This window comes from Macrotis lagotis, chromosome 1, assembly GCF_037893015.1.
Source record: "Macrotis lagotis isolate mMagLag1 chromosome 1, bilby.v1.9.chrom.fasta, whole genome shotgun sequence".
NCBI lineage: Eukaryota > Metazoa > Chordata > Mammalia > Peramelemorphia > Peramelidae > Macrotis > Macrotis lagotis.
The window spans coordinates 195,554,310-195,571,482 of record NC_133658.1 but is presented as its reverse complement, the minus strand read 5'-3'; the positions used below and the strand labels follow the sequence as shown (position 1 = coordinate 195,571,482).

The 17,173-nt window shown below is 35.2% G+C and overlaps 1 protein-coding gene across 1 annotated transcript in view; it reads right to left on the bottom strand.

Moving 5' to 3' along the window:
* Window positions 1-17,173, bottom strand: part of CSMD1 (CUB and Sushi multiple domains 1) — a 2,413,561-nt gene that overhangs the window by 29,083 nt on the left and 2,367,305 nt on the right. The window contains exons 65-69 of the mRNA XM_074209535.1: window positions 6,151-6,327; window positions 5,273-5,452; window positions 4,299-4,472; window positions 3,585-3,758; window positions 1,961-2,034 (exon numbers count right to left, since the gene is read on the bottom strand). Of these exons, the coding sequence (XP_074065636.1) occupies window positions 1,961-2,034; window positions 3,585-3,758; window positions 4,299-4,472; window positions 5,273-5,452; window positions 6,151-6,327 (779 nt within the window). The remainder of the gene's footprint in view (window positions 1-1,960; window positions 2,035-3,584; window positions 3,759-4,298; window positions 4,473-5,272; window positions 5,453-6,150; window positions 6,328-17,173) is intronic.

The following is a 17,173-nucleotide window of genomic DNA, read 5'->3' as shown; positions in this document are numbered from 1 at the left end:
ATCTCTGGATTTTAAGCAGCTTATGTATATAATGGAAATAATAATATATACACCTCATGGGGCTGTTTTGAAGCTGAAGTGCAATATTAATATTAAATTCTAGATTAGATGAACCTTAAAGAGTAGTTTTGTGGAAAGAGTACTAGATTTGGACTCATAGCTCCTAGGTTTGAAGGCTTTTCTAGCTATAAATTTCAGACTCTAACATTAAATATATAAAATCAGTCACTATTATTTCTTCTTTACTTATTGTGATTATTATTCATTCCTTTTCCCATACTGTTATATAGAAAACACTGTGCCATATATGATTATAATAAATACTTTACTATCACCCCTCTCTATATGCATTATTCAGCTCAATTCAACTCCACTCAGGCTTAAGTTCAGTATGGACTATCTCCCATTTGGCAAATGACTATCTGGAAATTGTCAGAGCCAGGAAATCAGCTACTTTTACAGGTCTCCATGTTCAGTATCACTTATTCTGCACCAGGCTATTGTCTACATAAAGCCTTCCTTTATTGACTTCTACCCTTTCCCTAACAGAGTAGAAGGAAAAAACATTAGTTTTTTGAGTCTGGACAGTCAGGTCTATTGCTTGAATGGATCTTCTTTTTTCTTATCCTTCATTTCACTTTCTCGTTTATGATATTCTTTCCCGAGTCATGCCTTTACCTGGCTAACTGCTTCTTCCTTTTCTCTTTTTTTAGGATAATAGTTGCTAGTTGCTGTTTCCAAAGGTTCTCCAGTCCTGTCCTTTCTTTTCCTTTTCTTACACTTATCTGTCCTATTTTCTTCTCTTCTCTTCTCCTGTTTCTCTAAGTGCATATTTTTCCATCCCCTATCAATGGTCATTATATTGCCATCTCTTTGTAGATGACTACAAAAAACTATTTATCAAACCTTTACCTATATCTTGAGCTTCATCTGTAACTATCACATTATCATCTACTGAATATATCTAACTTGAATGGCCTCTAATTACTTCAAATGCAATATGACTCAATGCATTATTCTTTCCCTAAATTTTACTGGCTTCTTTATTTCTGTTGAAGCTAGAACCATTCTTCTAGTACCCTTCATTCAAAACTTTGGTGTCATCTGAGCTCTTCCCTTTCTTTTAACCCCAGAATCAATAAATGCTTTTATATATATATATATATATATATATATATATATAGATCTATATATATATATATAGATCTATATATATATATATATATGTGTGTGTGTGTGTGTGTGTGTGTGTGTATGTAAAATTAATATTACTTAATTACTTCTCTCATATGTTTCCTTTTTACATTGAAACCACCATCTCCCTAGTTCAATACCTCAAAATAACTACTGAAACAGTCTTTTTATTAGCTTCCTTGTTTCTAATCTTTCCTTTCTGAATCCATCTTACACAAAGCAAATTTAGATTAATGATGCCAAGGGATAATCAGGTACTCTTTATACATTCTGAGTTCTCACCAAATTAGCCAACATGCATTTTCTCATGAATGATTTTTAATCTCTTATCTTCATACCTTTGCACAGACTTTGCCCTGTGATTGAAATGTGAACCTCAAATCTGGTTATTGGAATTCTGGGTTCTTTCAAGGAGCTAGCTCAAGTGCCTCTTCTTACATAAGATTTTTCTTTCACTCTCAGTTAATAGTGTCCCCACTTCCAAACAGCATATATGTGTGTGTGTGTGTGTGTGTGTGTGTGTGTGTTTGATATTTATCTATCTATCTATCTATCTATCTATCTATCTATCTATCTATCTATCTATCTATATGTATGTGTGTGTGTGTATTTTAAACCCATTAGAATGCGATCTCTTTGTCGATGAAAAATGTTTCATTTTCTTCTTTTGTCCCTTAGCATAATTGTCCTGATTATATATATTTGGACTAATAGGTCGTTTTTAAAGTGGAGGAAACTAAAATAATGTAGATATACAGCTATGTACCTCATAACCTCTAGAGCTGTTCTGCATTCCAAAATGTGGGGTACCAGGATCTGTACAAGTATTGTGAGCTGGATCTGAAATTTAGAAATGAAAAATACCATCAAATACAGTTATTAGATGTAGAAAAGTAATTCATTTTTTAAAAAATTGATTTATAGGCTTTAAGAAATTCTGCCTTTCTCAGTGTATAATATTTCTTACTGAACTAGTACTTCTCATGAGAAGGAAAAAATAAATTCAAGTAAAATTAAAGCAAAACTATGTTCACCCCATCTTTAAATTTCACTCATTATTAATACTACTTTATCACACTATAAATTGGTTGTATGCATTGAATATTTACTTGAATTACTCATATGGCTCTGAGGGGAAAATAGGCATACCTTAGCAAGAAAGCATCATGAAACCATTGAGAAAAAAATGAGGAATAGATGGTCTAATCTCACTCCATTCTTTCAATGCTGAATCAAAAGTTAATGATTACTTTAATGAAGCCATGATCTCACCAATACTGTTATTTATTTCAATAATGTTATTTACTTCAATTTACTTCAATCTATATACTGTTTTTCTATCCAATGACATTTTCCCTGAACATACTTCTATTAATTCTAGATAATAGAATATCTTCATGTATAGATAATTCTGATTAACATTCTAGCAATTTTTAAAATTAATTTATTTTATGCTATATTTAGTAGGCCTAAATTATGTCTTTATATAGATCCTAATTGTAATTTGAATAACATTTATATTTTCCTCTTCATTCTTCTTCAAGATTACATAAAAGACAACTAGGAAAACATTAAAGGTTTCAGAACTGAAGCAGATGGGAACCCAATATGTGACATTTTCCCCAAATGTAGCACTTGAGCAATCAAAAGACCTTTCAGCTTCATCATTACTTTTTATTTTATAGCTGCTAAAGGGAAAATGGAAAAGAAAAAGTCTTTGAAAAAAGCAGCAACTAACCTCTTGAGGAAAAACAAATTCAACCCTGACATACTTACAACAGAAACAATTAAAACCAAGCTTCTAATTTTAGAAGCAAATGCTTCTAGTTTTAGAAAAACTAGGTCATCAATGAGGTTATTTCTGCTACAAAAAAAATTATTATTTTCCACAAAGAAGATACTCTTCAGTGGTTGACAATATCTAAGATACTTTATGCAAAAATAAAGACAATCTGGTTAAATTCATTCAAGACTTGTAATTATTAGATCACTTTGTATGGTATGGAGGACAAAAGAGTGTTAGAGGCAAGAGATTGGAAAATGTTGAGGAGAAAGACATTTTGATACTTTATCTATGAATCTCCCTCTCTGAGGGTTCTCCCAATTTAATCTAGATGATGAACAATAAGGAGGGAAAGGAGATTGTGAAGTAACCAAAAAGTAAGGACGATATAGCAAAATAATCAGTAGGCCCTTAGATTCCAACTTGGCTTACTCCAATCATAACCCTAATTAGAATATCCAGACAGCAGAGACTTTAACAGGAGAAGAGAAGAAAATAGGACAGATGAGTGTAATAATTAATGACTAAGCTGTTACAGCCTGATATAGTATATGAAATTTCTTTGTCACAAAATAAATTTCTTTGTCATATATTAAGTCATTATTACCAATGCAAGTGGGTTGTATTCCACTCCAAGTGCCATCTGCTTGGCAGATTCTTTTTGAAGAGCCTATCAATATAAAAGGAGATTTGCACTGGAAGGAGACTTCAGATCTGTAGATGAAACTTTTTCCGCTAATCCTCCCCTCAACAGGAATGCCAGGATCACCACAGAATACAGCTAGTAGGGGGGAAAAAAGTTAACCAGATAAGTGTGGAAGGCACTTGGGGAATTAAAACCGAATTTAAGCATGTTAATTTGTGTGACAGTGTTAATCTTTAAGCTACAAACATTACTCTACAACCCATTAACCCTAATAAAGTAGAATGGGACCAAAAGAACACTAACATTAGAAACTTAATATTAGCTTAATGTACGAATGTCTAATTTACTTTTGGTCAGTTAACTATATAGCTCACATAATTTGATGTAAGCTTTACATGTTTCTACTTTTCACAAAAAGGCTAAAGAAAAGGTATCATTTATATACTAATTAAAAGATATCCCATACCTCAATTGTAAACATCTAATACTCTATTACCATTTGCAAGAGGGCACTTCATAAAATACTGAATTCTGGACTTGTAAGAGAAATGCCTCTCAATAAAGAGACATGGTGGAAAAAACATGGGGGTCATACGTTTGTAGTATTGTATAGATTAGCAAACTCATGCACAAGACACAGGGTAAAGTTAAGATATGCTTCTCTAAATTACTTACGAAGACATTGTGGAACATCACCTCTCCACACTCCTTGTCCTTCACAGGAGAGTATTGCTGAATTGGAAAGCTGATAGCCCTCAGCACAACTATAGCTTATGCTGGCCCCCCAGCGATAATCCGTTCCTTCCACTTTCCCATATTGGATTTGAGGGGGTTGACCACACATGACAGCTATTTCAAGGAGACAAATAACCTTCAGGATTACATAGCCTCTATCTTGTATAAAACATTCAAATTATTCACATTCTAATTCAAACTTATAGAGTACATGATGTATATCTTCTGATAATAACGACCAAGGAAATGTTAAAAATCATTTCTGGTTAACCATTATGTGAGTTCTTATTACTGTTAAGAGGAATATCTTATTACCTACATTTGGGAAAAGCCTAGATATGCACACACACACACACAATACACACACACACACATACACACACACACACACACACACACACACACACACAGATATATTGAAAAACTATATCTACCTAGCAGAGATGTCTTTTTAAAAAAAAAAAATTTAAGGCAATGGAGTTAAGAGTGACTTGCCCAGGATCATATAGCTAGGCATTTATTTGTCTGTGGCCAAATTTGAATTCAAGTCCTCCTGAACTCAGAGCAAGTGCTCCATCCACTACACTACTTAGCTACCCACCATGGTAGAGAGGTCTTGAGGTAGCAGAGTTTCTAAGCAAAAAACCAGAAGTATTTAAACTACTGTAGGTCAGAAAGATTTTTATTTCCATTTGAAGTTTCATCAGTAGCATCAACTTTTGCCATGCTACTGCCATAAAACCACTATCTGGTTGATTTATTCTTTATTTAAAAAAAATTAATTGAAGAGACATGGATGAAGACACAAATTGCTACTTTGCTAACTTTATTAGTGACACAGTATAAATAATAATGAAAAAATTCCCTTGTGGGCTATTATTTGTATATGTATAAAAGTTTTAAAAAATGCATACCTTTGCAGACAGGTTTACTCTGATTCCAAGTGCTCTCTTTTGTACATCGGATTGTAGAAGCACTAGCAGGTTCCATCAGATATCCTGGATTACACTGATAGCTCACAGTTTTATTAAAGGTGAAATCATTTCCAAATTGAATTCCATTTGCCAAAGTACCTGGATCTCCACAATTTATAACTATAAGGAAACACCGAAAGCAACAATTTGTAGTCTTTTTTTTTGAAAACCAAAAACATTTAAAACTTTTTTTAGTAAATATGGTCTATTTTTATATATCATAAACTTTCCTTTGGAGTGTTATGAAAACTGGGAAATCATATTATAATATATAATAAAGTATGATATGAAATGTATATATAAATTGGATATTATATAACTAGAACTAGCTTTTTACTTTGAGAGATTCTTCATTACTGGTGACAGATTCCCCTTTAAGACTGAATCTAGGTCCTTAGGTTAGTCCCTGTTGCAAAATGTATCATGACCACATACAGAAGCTGAATGAGGTTAAAGCTGCTCCATCCAGGGACCATGTGTTTCTCTAGAGCTAATTTGTCTGTTTAAGCAGGAATTTGGGGCATTCAACTCCTTAATATCATGTTATTAACAAATGGATCAGCTCACCACAAAACCTAGCTTTGTGGATATAATTAGGGTTTTTTCGGGGGGGGGGATTAATATGTAAGATCTTAAACTGGTTAATCAATAAAAGTTTTGAATTAAAAAAAGTTTTTTTCTCCTCTGTTAGCCCCTTCTACTTTAGGAGTGAATTAATGGAGGAAATTCTGTGAAAATCAGTAGTCAATTTATTAAATAGCCACTTACTAAAATTCAACATAATATTCTTAATATTGTTGGATAAATAAGGGTCTCACCTGTACAGTCAGGAGCAGTGCCAGTCCAAGTTCCATTGGCTGTGCAATGACGAGTTGTCAGCCCCGAAGTCTTGTAACCTTCCCAACAGGCATAGATCACTGAACTAGAGAATAGTATTCCATCACTGTTTATTATCATGCCATTGGCAGGGGTGCCAGGATTTCCACAAGATACAGCTATCAGGGAAACATGACACTCAAAATTAGTGAACCCATTATTGATGCTGGACCGTTAATAAATCATGTTTTTAATCTCAAACCCCCATTACCATGACTACAATGTGAGCTTCATTTTCATTAAGGTTTTGCAAATGTGAAAAATAGTTTTCATATTTATAGTTCTTAAGCTGTATTTTAAAAGAAAATTTTAATATAAAAAGAGGAAATGAGATTTTTAAAATAAAAAATGAAATGTTATAAATATTTTATTTTAAAAGTAACCTTATTACTATAGTAGAAAGAATACAGAAGTTTGGAATTTGCATACCTAAGTACTAATACACAGTATACCTTCCTTTGTGAATTTAGGCAAATCCCTTAAACCTGCAAGTCTGTGAAATCAGGGGATTAGATTACATGACTCCTTAGGATTCTTTCAGTTAAAATCTATAATTCTATCGAGTAGAAATAAAATATTACAAATGTAAGAACACAGTTAAGTAGGTTTGGGTTTTTTTTTATTAGTAGCAATGTTGTTGAAATTATTTGTTGTTTGGGATTAGGGATACCTGCAGCTTTTTTCTAAATGATTACTTTAACCCTGATGCTTTAGAGCAAATAGAGAGTTTAATAATTTAATGTTAAAATGTCTGGTCAACTCCTTTTGCTACTCTTGAAGAGTAATTTTTTTCCTGTACCAATAATCACTTCTATCACTTGGAGAAAAAAATGGCAAACCACTCCAGATCTTTGCCAAAAAAAAAAAAAAACCAAAAGAGTCACAAAGAGTTGGACAGGACTGAAAAATTATTAAATAGCAAAAACAATCAGTTGAATGGCAAATCCCCCCAAATTCCTCTTTTATTCATTATTTGATTTCTCCTTTCTTTACCTTTCCTGTGAAAGGTGTTAATTTCACTATCCTATATTGCAATGGAATATTGCTAAGTGGATCTGAAAAATTATGAAAACCCCAACTTTCCCACAGGAAGTTTAAGGTATTGACATTAAGTAGTCTTCCTAAGACCATTAATTTCTTTTCAGTTTTGTAACTCAAGTTATTTGACTTTTGTTTAGTGGATTCACCTAGTAGATGAGTTTCTCCTTGCGATCACCAGCAACCCTGATTGAGAAATTGCCCCACATTACTGTTGAATACAATTCAACAAAAACATAGTAAGTCTTTATTATGTGCCAGACACTAAGCAAGCCAATCGTGATATAAAGTCAAAATTTAGAACTCCTCAAATGGTTAACATTTTGCTGTTACTATTAACAAAGATATACTTCCTTAATTAAGTAGATAGTTTTCTAAAAACTTTAATATCAATTAGATGATATTTTAACTGCATTTGTCATTTATTTATTATTGTTCAGTTGTTTCAGTCAGGACTGATACTACATCATTTTATTTGGGGTTTTCATGCCAAGATACTAGAGTGGTTTGCCACCTCCTTCTCCAGTTCATTTTATAGATGAGGAAAACTAAGGCAAACCAGGTTAGGTGACTCACTCAGGGTCACAAAGCTAGTAAGTGTCTGAGGTCAGAATTGATGATTTCATTTTATACATTAGGAAACGAAACCTAGAGAAATCAGTTCAATTTATCATTTATTAAGGGCCTATTATATATAAGCACTGTGCTAGACAATGGGGATGTGATGGGATAAGGGAAAGAGAATAAGCATATTCATAGACTTACTGTGTGCCAGATATATAGTATTAAGGGATTTTTACAAATTTGATGCCCACAAAAACCCTGGTGGGAAGGTGCTGTTATAATCACCCATTTAATAGTTGAGAAAAATCTGGCAATTTTTTTTTTAAATGTCTAATCCCAGGTCACATAACTAGTAAATATTTAAGACTGGATTTTAACTCAAGTCCATCTGATCCAGGGCCTGCCCCCCATCTTCTTTACCCTTTTGCACAATATAATAGTCTGTTTTCTCAGAAAATGTATATTCTATCTCATGGAATCTTGAATAAGACATTATAATCTGAGGAGGAAAGCATCAAGAAAGGCTTTCTGTAGGTGGTGGCACCTGAGCTGAGCTTTGTTAAGGAGACTAACAGGTAGCAAGGCAGAAGGTATATGTACAATCCTGCAAAAATATGAAGGCAAGAAGAGGAAAGTCGAGTTGTTACTTGCTTATTTACATACAGGTAAACAGGATTCCTGTTCATATTCTTGGGACTCCAAATGTAATATTCTTTCCATTCCTTCACCTTTTAGCCAAATGAATATTCTTTTGTTTTGCTCTACTTTCTTAAAATGTGTGAACAAGTATATCTTAGTTTTTGAAACCCATTTTGCATGTTGTCCTTTAAAAGCAAAGCCTATTTCATAGATAATGAAATAACTATATTTTGATGGCATCTCCAACAATGAAATTATTACAACTGCTTTGGACACTGTTTTACAGTGATACACCCAACCCTTCTCTAGAGGATTTAGAGATTAGTTAGAAACTTTCTGCTGGACCAGATGTCTCTCTATTTTAAGGTGTTAGCTTCTGTAAAGATTGTAATATCTGTCAGCTATAAAACCCAGGTTTTGGGGGGTCCCAGATTAATGTTTGTCTTATCTGATAAAAGGCAGTTAAATGACTTAGCTGATAAAGTACTAGGTCTCAGATATTAATTAGTTCTTTGACCCAGAGCAAGTCATTTATCATTTGCCAGACTCAGTTTCCTCAAATATAAAAATGGGATTAATAATAGTATCTTCCTCCTGAGGTTGCTGGGCAGGGGATGAAACATATACACCAATAAGCAAATGCAAAATAATATAAATGGAATAAATCTAAAAGGATGAGAAGCAAATACTAAACACAGGAAATAAGTAAAACATAGGAACCAAGTAAAAATATCCTCTAGGAAGCTGCTGGAGCTGAACCTTGAAGGGAGCAAGGAGCAACAGGCAATTAGAACATTGGTCAGTTCAGCTAGTGGTATGATGAGTCGGCAAAGATAGGTTGAAACTTTTTTGTTTGGTTATTTTCCCTTCCTAGAAAAATTATCACAAAATAGAATGCTTGGGGCAATTAGGTGGCCCAGTGGATATAGAGCACCAGCCCTGGAGTCAGAAGTAGCTGAGTTTAAACACTTAATACTAACTTAGCTATGTGACCTTGGGTAGGTAAGTCACTTAACCCCATTGCCTTTCAACAATAACCAAAAAAAATGGAATGCTAAATCTACAAAATATATGGATTATACCATATGAAAAAATAATAGATTTTATTTTTAGCCTTGGTTCTTTCTCCAATTAAGTTGTATGGATTTGGGCAAGAATTTAACCTCTCTGTGTCAGTTAGTTCACTTGTAAAAAAAAAGAAAGTTGGACAAGAAAAATTTTAACAATATCTGAAGGCAATTTAGCTACAAGCATTTACTGAGTCTGTCTTCGAAGCAGCGTGCTAAGCACTAGAACAAAAACAGTTATGTAGGTATCTACATTCCCTTATTGGCAAGGGGATTGGTGGACATTGTAGTGTTTCTTAGGAAGAGAAAACAACTCAAGGATCTTGGGAAGTAGAAGTCACACAGGACCAGCTAAACCCAGGGATGTTTGAACCCCTCACAGAAGAAAGTGGAAGAGGAGGTGATTATGCCAAATGCCAGTGGCCAACTGAGTTCAAAAGAAAAGTTACTATTCTGCACTGCAAGTAGTCATGAAGAACTGAAGCCAGGTCCAGCTTACACATTTGATTGAGTACTGAATTGCCTACATAAAATTTTCCACATTCCTGCATTCCTGACCATTATACCTGCTTCACCTTCTCCTCTCCTTCCTCACTATTTCCTGATGAATAGGTACCATTTGCTTTCTATAGTCTCATGCACTCTTTAAAACTTTCTATACAATATACACTTTGATTAAAGATTTTTCTCTATATGCTAAAGATGAATGAGGATTTGTTATAAAGGATTATATCACACAAAGAAGGAAAGAATCTGTAATGCAGATGTTCTTAATCTCTCTCTCTCTCTCTCTCTCTCTCTCTCTCTCTCTCTCTCTCTCTCTCTCTCCCCCCCCCTTAAATTATGAACCACCATTTTGGAAATTCTGGGGAAATTCCAGATATTAAAAAAAAGCTGGTCTAACTTTTTTCCTTGTTCTACTTACCACCCCTCATTAATTCTCTGATTTCTTTTCCTACTAGAGAGTCCTTTGTCTCTCATTCATTTCTGAAATTCCTACTGTTTTACTAGGTAAGTCTGGGGGGAGGGGAACCCTCTGTGATAAATATTCATTTGATTCAAACCTATCAGATCAAGAGAGAATCTCTGGCTTCCTTTTTCAAGCAAAGAAGAATGAAACTGGTGAGTGATCCAACACAACTTTCTCCCAACCATTCATTCAGTAAATAAAAGAGGAAAAAAGACATAATTTAACCCTGTCCCCAACCTCCCAGAACACAGAGACAAGGTGGTATGAATGTAAATTACTAGATAGGATGGTAGTGTGGGTGTTATGATGATAAATGACAAAATACTTACAAAATGCTCTAGGTCAATTTGAAAAAGGAAAGGGCATGGTAACAGCAGTAACTATTCTCTCTTACTCCTTGCTTCCTCAAACAAAACTTCTCACTTATGTTGACTACTACAACAACTTCAACATTGATCATCTATGAATGGGCCAAGGTAAGAAATATGTACTGTGTGATAAGGAATATGAAATGGGAGTCCTAGGAAGACTAAGGAGGTGGCTGGTACATTTCAATAATGATGAATGAAGACTTTTCCCTCCTTATGACAAAAGGGAAATCTTTATTGGGAGCCTAGTTTGCTTACTAATAGCTGTAAATAGCAGGAAACCAAGGCCTGAATGCATTTATATGTCAGTATAACAAACTTTATGATGATGGTGGATACATTTTATTTCTAATTTAAGAATCTTAAAATGCCCAAACTCATGGTCAAAAGAATAGAAACATTTCGTGATTAAAACTTTGACTTGTTTGAAAGAAGACAAAACTAGGTAATCAATAACTAACCAAAGCAATTAAGGTCAAAGGATGTAGTTATTTTTATATTATTTCAGAATATGTATAAGGATATAAAATGTAGATAATGAAAATATGATTGAAAGGCTATAAAGTGTACAGCTAAAAAGTTTTAAATGGTGTTATAAAAGATTATTAGAACCATAAATTAGCAAATGCTAAAATATATTTTTAAAAACTTTTCTCTTGTGGCTCATTAACTATGTTTTTGGTGTTTTATTGTTTTAAACAATAACTATACATTCTCTGAAAGTTTTCATCATGGTTTAGTTTTCTTGATAGACTCAGTAGAGATTGTCATAGCATCTGGGATAGGAACTTGTCTGTAAACAAGAAACTGTGGCCAACTTTTTCTTTATAATTTCAAAGTTACTATCAACATTTTTTACATTTTGGAAAAGTTGACTGTAGTTCCTACATCTTTAGCCATGAGAAATGCTTCAACAAACCCAAGTAAAAAAGCGGGCAAAGTTGGGAGTCATTATCCTTTATTTCCAAAAAAATGATGGAGATACTTGAAAAAAGCACCATGAACAATTTTATATACATAAATATGGACATAAACAATCATATATAATAAAATGTTCATTTGCTTTCATTCTTCATTTTAGTAGGAAAGAAATACTGCTTGAAAACAAGTCAAGAAGGACTCCTTGAAAGGAAGCCAAGGTATAAACTCCAACCAATACTTATATTGGTTGTCTCAGTAAAGTTTCATAGCAGTTATACTGTGATGATGGTATTGCCTCTTTCCTGGTAATTCTACATTTCAACTGGGGTGTTGGTTGGAATTTGAGTGAGAGAAAAAGAATAGAAGCATACTCTTGCTGTCAGCACTAGATTTAAACCCTCATTCTCTCATTTATTACTTGTGTGGTCCCAGATAGGTCATTTCAATTCTGGGGGCCTCAGATACTCATCTTTAAAAATGAGAGGATGACTAGACTAGATGACCTCTAATCTATAATCCTAAAGGCAATGTTCTTTCCTGAAAAGGTCTACATTCCATGAATATCTCCATATGACGCTGACTCCATCTATTCTAGGTTTTCTCAAGTAATGGTTTCTAAAAACTTAGCTAGGCATAATCAGCAAAAAAAAAAAAAAAAAGCATATGCCTGCTACATGGGTATCTATAGCCAAAGACTTCCTAGGCTAAAAATAGTTACATAGCCAGTGTGGTTTCAAAGGAAAAATTTGGAATTGGAGACAGAAAAAGCAGATTCAAATTTTTACTCTGCTACTTACTGAATGTCTGACCTTGGGCAAATCCCTTCATCTCTCCTCTCAGTATCAGTTTTCTCAATTATAAGATGAGAGGACTAGAGGAGATTATCTTTTAGCTTCTTTCCAGCATGAAATCTTATGAACTCAAGAACTCTTATGAAATATATTACTTGGGATATTGCTTAATTTTCTATAATAATTAAAATATTATATTCCTTAGCTTGTTAAAGTCATCATTCCTTGAACAAATGTTTATTGAGTGTACTTTTTTATTATTAATAAACAGACTTTACTTTCTCTACTAAAGGATAACCCTCATGAGAGGTAGTATATTAGAAACACAAATGGATTTTGATTTTGAGAAATTGAATTTTGAATCACAGTTTTATTTTTTAATACCTAGTTTGGAATTCTGGCTATAACATTTACTACATATTTGTCTTCATGCTCAACATTACTTGACATGGCTTAGACAAGATAGTGCTTGAGGTCCCTTAAATTCTCAAATTCTGTGACTTTTTGATTTGCATAGGGTTATATCATAATTTCATAGAACTAAAGTTGTCCTTTTAGCAATTTAGTCTAGTCCCCTCATTTTACAAATAAACAAGTTGAGGCTTAAAGAATGCAAGTAATGTGCTTATGATCATATGTGTGTTAAGTGACTGATAGTGGATTTTAATATGGTGACTTCAAATCAAGTAGCCTTTCTGTTCTACCAAAATGCTTCTCCTTTACCCTCCTTTTTAAAACTATATTAATATTTCATTTGTTTTCCAATTTGTTAGGGACTGTTGTATGTGGTAATACTGATTGCCCTATGTAAATCTTCATCACCTGGTGCCCCTGAGCACCAGAACCTTATTTTACTAAGTGCCATGGGAGTGGGGCGGGGAGTAGATTAGGGACTAGGGAGGATATTTAAGCACTTGTATTTTGGGGAATAAACAGAGACCTTGGTGTACAAAGGAAGAACTTGTCTCCCATTCCTCCAATGCTCTCCTGGGGAAAGAATAAGAGAGCCCAGAAAGGGACTCAACATATTGAAGTCCAAACAGAGACATGAAGGCAGAGTTATCTGACTGGAGTCCAAGGACCAGAAGATAAAAGCAAGAGAACCGGGAGCAGACGACTCCAGAGAAAGTAACAGTTACTAGGCCGCTGATTTTTAAGTTGGAACACGGAGGTGTAACAAAGTGAGAAGACAAATATTATTCAGCATTAAGGAAAAAGCAAAGGTGAGAAAACAATTAAGTATTTAGCATTAAAGAGTCAGAGGGAAGTGGAGTCTCAGAGGCAGATGGAATTTCTTCCTCAGCATCAGTCTGTACCAGCACCATCAAGCAGAAGACCTGCTTGCTATTCTTTTCGGCCACTGCTGACATGGACCCTGATGCCTATGACAAATTTCACTCCAGAAGCCACAACGAGTCTCACTTTCCAGCCTAAAATCAAGCATGCCATGGCTGTTTCTCCGGCAGCAGAGGGCTGTGAATTGAGCACTAACTGCACTTCCTCTGTTGAGAGCAAAAATGTCACACGCTATTGGACACTTTGTTATGGTGACAGCTACTGTTCACAAAATGCAACAACTCCAAATTCTACTGTCAACATCTCAAGTAATTATAAATGCTCTCTCTCATTCTCTGCCATTCTCACCCTCTGTAGAGGGTCGGGGGAGGGAGAAGGGAAATCTTCCTTTATTTGGAATTTCAAAACTCAAGCTTTTGTCTTAGATGAAATGCAGCTTTGCTACAAGGACAAGACCCCTGCAAAAGCTTATTCTAGAAATAAAGGGACCTCCGTGCCTTCTTCCTGGTTTGGGGAGGAGGGGGGAGGTTGGGCAATTGGCTATTGATTGGGAAACTACCTGGTTCAATTAGTTAAAAGAAAAAAGGAAGAAGATTTTTTTTCTGAGATTGGGAAATTTAGATATTGTCTTACAAATGAAGCCTGTGCTATGGCTAATATTTTGGTGTGTTGTGTGTGTGTGTGTGTGTGTGTGTGTGTATTTAAAACATCTATAGGCCATTTTACAGGTTCCCACTGGCTTGGAGAGGTGGGAAAATGTTTCTATATTCTGAGGTCTGGTACTGGCCAGGGTATCAGTCTCAGCTTGGTAAATGTGATAAAAGAGAGAGTTGTTTGTGTGAGTGTGTGTGTGTGTGTGTGTGTGTGTGTAATTCAGATCTGAAAGTTAAATGTTACCTGAGTTAAAAGTTATTCCTTTTAGTTTGGGTTTTGAATTTGATTGCTTTGAAAGGTTATTTGTTGGCAAAAGAAAAAAAAAATTGTAATCTTTGTCTGTTTTGAAGTTGGGGATAAAAGGTATTTCAATGAATTCAGGAATATTGGTTTTTACTATTATATAGTTGACATTTGTTTATACTATTTTTGAACTTTTGTTTACAACTTATGTGGCATTCATTATATAATAATTTTGTTTCAAAAAATGACAAGAAGAGGGATATAGATTAGGGATTGCTGTGTGTGTGTGTGTGTGTGTGTGTGTGTGTGTGTGTGTGTGTGAATACTGCAGGCCTTTATCACCTGGTGCCCTTAAACACAAGAATGTGAATGTTTTTTTACTAAAAGCCCCGGGAGTGGGAGTGGATTAGGAATTGGGGAGAATATTTAAGCCCTTGTATTTTGGCCAATAAACTGAGACTGTGGTATAAAAATGGAGAACTTGTCTTCCTTGTCACCCAACCCTCCAATGCTCGCCTGGGGAAAGGATAAACAAGATCAGAAAGGTACTCAACACTGATTATATATAATTGTAATCTCTACCAATCATTTTTACAAGGTGTTGAATTGTACAATCCCCCCCCCCCAATCTTCCTTCCCTTCCTCCTCCACCAACAGGTGATCTGATATAGTCTTTTACATTTGTTTCCATGATATGTAAAGATCAAAAATAAATGTGTTAAGAGAAAAAACAAATCCATAAAGAAGAAAGAAAACATCAGAAATAGCAAAATTATGTAATATATATAAGACAATTTTAAAAATTTGAAGATAATAGTCTTTGGTCTTTGTTTAACCTTCAAAGTTCTCTCCCTGGATACAAATGGTATTCTTCTAAAATTGTCCCCGATCAATATATTATTGGAGTGAGTAAGTCCATTAAAGTTTATCATCATTCCATATTGTTGTTAAAGGGTACAATGTTCTGGTTCTGCTCATCTCACTCAGCAACAATTCATATAAGTCTTTCGAAGCTTTCCTGATGTCCCAAACCTCATGATTTCTTATATATATATATATAAATATATATATATATATTTCTTATATATACATATATGTATATATACATATATATATAGATATATAAAATCACAATTTGTTCAGTCATTCCCCAGTTAATGAACATTCCCCTCCATTTCCAATTCTTTGTCACTCCAAATAGAGCTGCGATGAATATTTTTGTACAAGTGATATTTTTACCCTTTTTTCATGATCTCTTAGGGTATAGATCTAGTAGAGGTATTGTTGGATCAAAGGATATGCAAATTTTAATTGCCCTTTGGGCATAATTCCAAATTAATCTCCAGAAAGGTTGGATTAGTTCACAGCTCCACCAACACTGCATTAGTTTCCCAGATTTCCCACATCCCTTCCAACATTAATCATTGTTCCTTCTGGTCATATTGGCCAATCTGAGCAGTGGTACCTCAGAAATGTTTTAATTTGCACAAAATGCATCTCTTCCCCTTGAACAAGTCATTTACATTATTTTGACCCCAGTTTGCTCATATGTAAAATATGAGGGTTGAAGAATCCCTGGGCACGGAGCCAAGATGACAACAAGAGCGGATCTTGTCTTAGGCGCTCTCTTATAAATCTTCGAAACTAAGGAATTTAACTAAATTTTCAAGAGACAGAACCCACAGAGGGACCCAGTGAGGCAGTTCTCCTACTCAAGGTAACCTGGAAAAGGGCAGAAAGGCTCTGCTCCCCGGAGTTGGAGGGGTGGCCCCCCAGAGCAAAAAAACTTCAGCCTCCCAGAGGCAGCCCCACAGCACTGGGAGCCACAGGCTCACAGCAGTGGGGGAGTTTCCTGAGCTACGCCCCGGGGGAGGACCAGGCACAAATTGGGGGAAAATCAGGGGACTTCTGCCAGAATGAGCACATGAAGCCCAGACCTCAGGGTACACAGCAAGCAGCATGGCCACCACAGCCCAGATCCAAGAAACATAAGCAGGCTGAGCTGGTAAGCAGGAGCCCCCAGGGCATGAGCACATTGAGCTGAGGGAGGGGAGTGAGAGAAACTGCCAAGCTCTGTCCTCTGCCCCTGGAACAGGACTCTGGGGTTCTGACCACATTCAGATCCTGATCGCAGTCTAGGCCCCCCCATAGAACAGCAGGGCCCCCCCCCCCACCTCAGCCCCGTGGCAGAGGTGGGAACATATGGTCATTTACTGACCAGGAGGGAGGAAAGAGCCTCACACACTGAGACCCTTGTGGGCATGTCCCAAAAGCTCAGGAAGCACCCCCCAAAACAGGTTTAGGCTGGGAAAATGAGCAAGTAGAGAAAAAAGAAGACCATTGAGAAATACATTATCTATGATCCCAAGAAGGATCAATATACTCAGTCTGAAGATGAGGAAACACAAGCTCCT